At 48.4% G+C, this 3,637-nt stretch overlaps 1 protein-coding gene across 12 annotated transcripts in view; it reads right to left on the reverse strand.

Annotated features, from left to right (window-relative positions):
* Srrm1 (serine and arginine repetitive matrix 1) overlaps positions 1-3,419 on the reverse strand; it is a 32,682-nt gene extending 29,263 nt beyond the window's left edge. For 9 of the 12 annotated variants that reach the window (XM_087215555.1, XM_021263078.2, XM_087215554.1 and 6 more), the window contains exon 1: positions 3,266-3,419. In XM_087215555.1, coding sequence (XP_087071681.1) covers positions 3,266-3,286 — 21 coding nt within the window. In that variant the 5' untranslated portion in view covers positions 3,287-3,419. The other 3 variants (XM_087215557.1, XM_021263080.2, XM_004850601.4) reach the window with 3 other exon arrangements.
* Between the last annotated feature and the right edge of the window lie 218 nt (positions 3,420-3,637).

Consider the following 3,637-nt stretch of genomic DNA (forward strand, 5'->3'; position numbering starts at 1 on the left):
GAGTTTGATCCCTGGTTCCACAAAAAAAAAAAAAAAAAAAAATTAGACCTGGGCTGGGGATTTAGGTCAGTGGTTCTGCCACCTGTCTCGAAAGCACAAGGTCCCAAGTTTGATCCTCAGTACACAAAAAAATCAGACCTGGGCTGGGGATTTAGCTCAGTGGCGTAGAGCCTGCCTCACAAGCGCAAGGTCCTGAGTTTGATCCCCAGTACCGCCAGAAAAAAAATTAGACCTTCAAGTGATCTAATTAATCTTTGTTTTATCATTCCAACTGGCCTCATTAACCACAGAAATACATAACTGTGTGATCTGAACTCTACTGACTGGTTCACTGAGTTGGCCACATTCCTTTGGAAGTGATCAAGTAAATTTTGTTTAGGAAGGTAAAGAACCTGGATAACAGCCTCCATTCTATGATATACAGCCTTAGGTTCTCGGAGCAAGTTATCTAAATGCTCTGAAGGTGTTTCCTTACTTGCTAAAATAGGGATAAGAAAAAGGAAAGAAAGGGGCGGGGGATTTAGCTCAGTGGTGCCAGTGCCTGCCTCCTAAGTGCAAGGTCTTGAGTCCAATCCCCCATACAAAAAGATAAAAATAGGAGCAATGAAACATAAGGATTGCAAAAGATATGCCAATTACACTGATCTGATTATTACTTTATATACGCACGTTGAAATGTCACACTGTATCCCATAAATAAGTACAACTACTATGTCACTTAAAAATTAAAATAGGACAATGAAATCTCCCTTGCAAGGCTGTGTATATCAGAAATGATATATCAAGAACCTAAAATGTGGCAGTGGTTCAGCAAATGGAAGACCCCCCACTACCGGGGATGGAACTCGGGACCTTGTGCTTGCAAGGCAGGGGTAGTGCCACTGAGTTAAATCCCCAGTCCCCTCTCTCCCTTTGAGACAAGGTCTCACTATGTAGTCCAGGTGGCCTTGAACTAAGTGTATATAGCACAGGCTGACCTCAAACCCACAACAATCCTTCTACTCAGTCTCTAGAGTGCTGGGATTACATGTGTGGACCACCAGGCCAGGCTGTAAGATATCGTTTCTAACCTGAAATATTCAGTTTATAATTTGGTTGGCAGCATACTACATAACAGCTCTAAAATCTTTTAACTCAGAGCTTAAATCCAATTAATTCCCTCTTTTATAAGACATGGGGATTTAGTCAGTGGCACCGAGCCTGCCTTGCAAACTCAAGGTCGAGTTCCATCCCCAATACAGAAGGGGGGGAGTGAGTTACATAGTAAGTTCAAGGCCAGCCGAGTACATACCAAGACCTGACTCAAAAACCAAATAAAAATAATTTTTAAAATATGCAGGCAGTATATAAAGAAACTGCACCCTTTCCCAGATTTTTACTACCCAAAAGCAAGCTTCATCTTAAAAGTTACTTATCAAGGGCTAGGGATTTAGCTCAGTGGTTCCGCCGCCTGCCTCACAAGCAAAAGGTTCGATACCCAGTACAAAAAAAAAAAAAAAAAAATTTACTTATCAAGCACCTCACTTCTTTACGTTGGAAATAATTGTCAAGAAAAAGAAAAGAATTTTTACTTCTTTCAAGACATTACTTTTGCACCACAGGAAAAAAATAAGCATCCACCACAAAATGTTTCCATACAAATTACAAAAGAACGGCTCATAAGCAGTGTGAAAATATGACAAGCTCATTTCAAACTGTTACTGAAAATAACCATCTTACTGTTTGCTGGACCTAAGAACACTCAAATAACTTAAGTGTTATAGGTCAGAAGCTTGGAATAATATTGCAACTTTTGATGGGAAACTGTTGGCATATTTAATGGCATTTAAAGAACTTAAGGCCAGGTGTGGTGGTGCCCACCTGTGGTCCCAGCACTCGGGAGGCTGAAGCAGGAGAATCACTGTGAGTTCGAGGCCAGCCTGAACTAACTACATGGTGAGACCCTGTCTCAAAATACCAAACATACCCCCCAAAAAACAACAACAACAAAAAAACCCCAAAACAACAACACTTCAATGTCAGTGTTGGAGTGTCAAGAGGTATCTTTATTAAAGTCCTGGCCTTTCTCTCTTCCAGTTTTTTCCTTGAAACACACAAAACTGCACATTACATGCTCCAGGGAGTGGAAAGAGTTCACCTGTATTACACAAAGTAGAGATTTTGGTTAGTCCAAGTGGCCTCCAGGTGGTTTTACTTTGCCTTAAAAGAATTTGAAAACTCTGAAGGGATTATTGAGTCAACTTTAGTCCAGTAAGTGTCTCTTCCCACCTATCTGGATCTTGATCTGGAGCTAATTTCCAACACGAGTGGGATATGGGTTCCAGTACCAGTGTGGTAAACGATAAAATCTGGACCCCTAGGGGCTGGGGCTCAGTGGTTCGGCTGCCTGCCTCGAAAGTGCAAGGACCCGAGTTCGATCCCCGGTACCAAAAAAAAAAAAAAAATCTGGACCCCCAGGTCCAACTATGGCAAGATACCTTCCCCAGCTGCAAAGCCTATGAAAGAGTAACTTTTCGACAATGAACTTCCAGAGTAAAAGAAATGGGGGGGGGGGCACTGTAATGAAGAGCGGGAAAGAGTTGCTTCACCCTGTAACCTGCCTCCACACACATGCATACTTGTCGTTGCACCCTCTGCCCTCAGACTCCCGGGCAAACGTTTCAACTCCGAATTATCTGCGTTCCCCTGCCTGAAGGGATATCAAATTGGGCGGGAGCTCTCGCGAACTCTGACCCGGAGCATTCGCTAAGCCGCAAGACCAGGAGGAAGGACGTGGGAGGAGGCACACGCTTTCGCAGGAGAAGCCGCTAAAAACCCTGGCCCGGTGCCCCTCCTCAAGAGTCTATCCCAGGACGTACCCCTAAACGCTACACCCCTGACCCGCCCGCCGCCAGTCACCTCGGCCTTCCCTCCATTCTCCTCCTAGGGACTTCCTCCTCCGGGCTCAACTAGGCCCCAGGACCCCGAGGCAGGCGCGGCGCTCGACCCACAGCCCGGGCCAGGCGGGCAGCGAGGCACTGCTCTGGCCCATTCCCGCCGCCATTTTCCGGCCACAGCCGCCGCGTAGGGGGGACGATCCCGGAGGAGGAGACTGTGCAGGAGCGCACCGGTCTCCACAGGGCAGGGGGGAGCGCGGCCGGTCTCAGGGATCCTTAAGATCGCCGAGGCGTCCCTTCGCGGGCCACTCTATCCCGAGTTTAGGCTTCTTACCTAGCCTCACCGAGAAGTCCCTCACCTTACTCTAGATCCCCGCGCTTCTACTTACGCGGAAGAATCCCGCGTCCATCTTGCTGCCTCGCTCGGCGATCGCTCCCTATCCCAGGGTACACCGCGGTGCCGCGACGGAGGGCGGGACTGGCGGAGGGGAGCCGAGCGCAGGGACGTAGCGCACGTCGTTGTACCCGCCCCTTGCAGCCAACACGAGGCTGCGCCTGCTCAGTGCGCTCAGGGCCTGCTACGCGTGCGCACACTCGTCAAAGAGGCGGGCTTCTGCCTGTCCTGTGCCTCCCCAGAAGCCAATGGGGTAGACGAGCCCGGCGACCTCTGCCAATCGGAGCGGGAGAGTCGTAGGATCGCACCCACCCGCAAATCCCTTTGTGGCGCGTGACCAGCCATGTTCACGCAAGGTAACGTGACC

Source organism: Heterocephalus glaber, unplaced genomic scaffold, assembly GCF_053883595.1.
Source record: "Heterocephalus glaber isolate CG9 unplaced genomic scaffold, H.glaber_assembly_v1.0 deba00001452, whole genome shotgun sequence".
Taxonomy (NCBI): Eukaryota; Metazoa; Chordata; class Mammalia; order Rodentia; family Bathyergidae; genus Heterocephalus; species Heterocephalus glaber.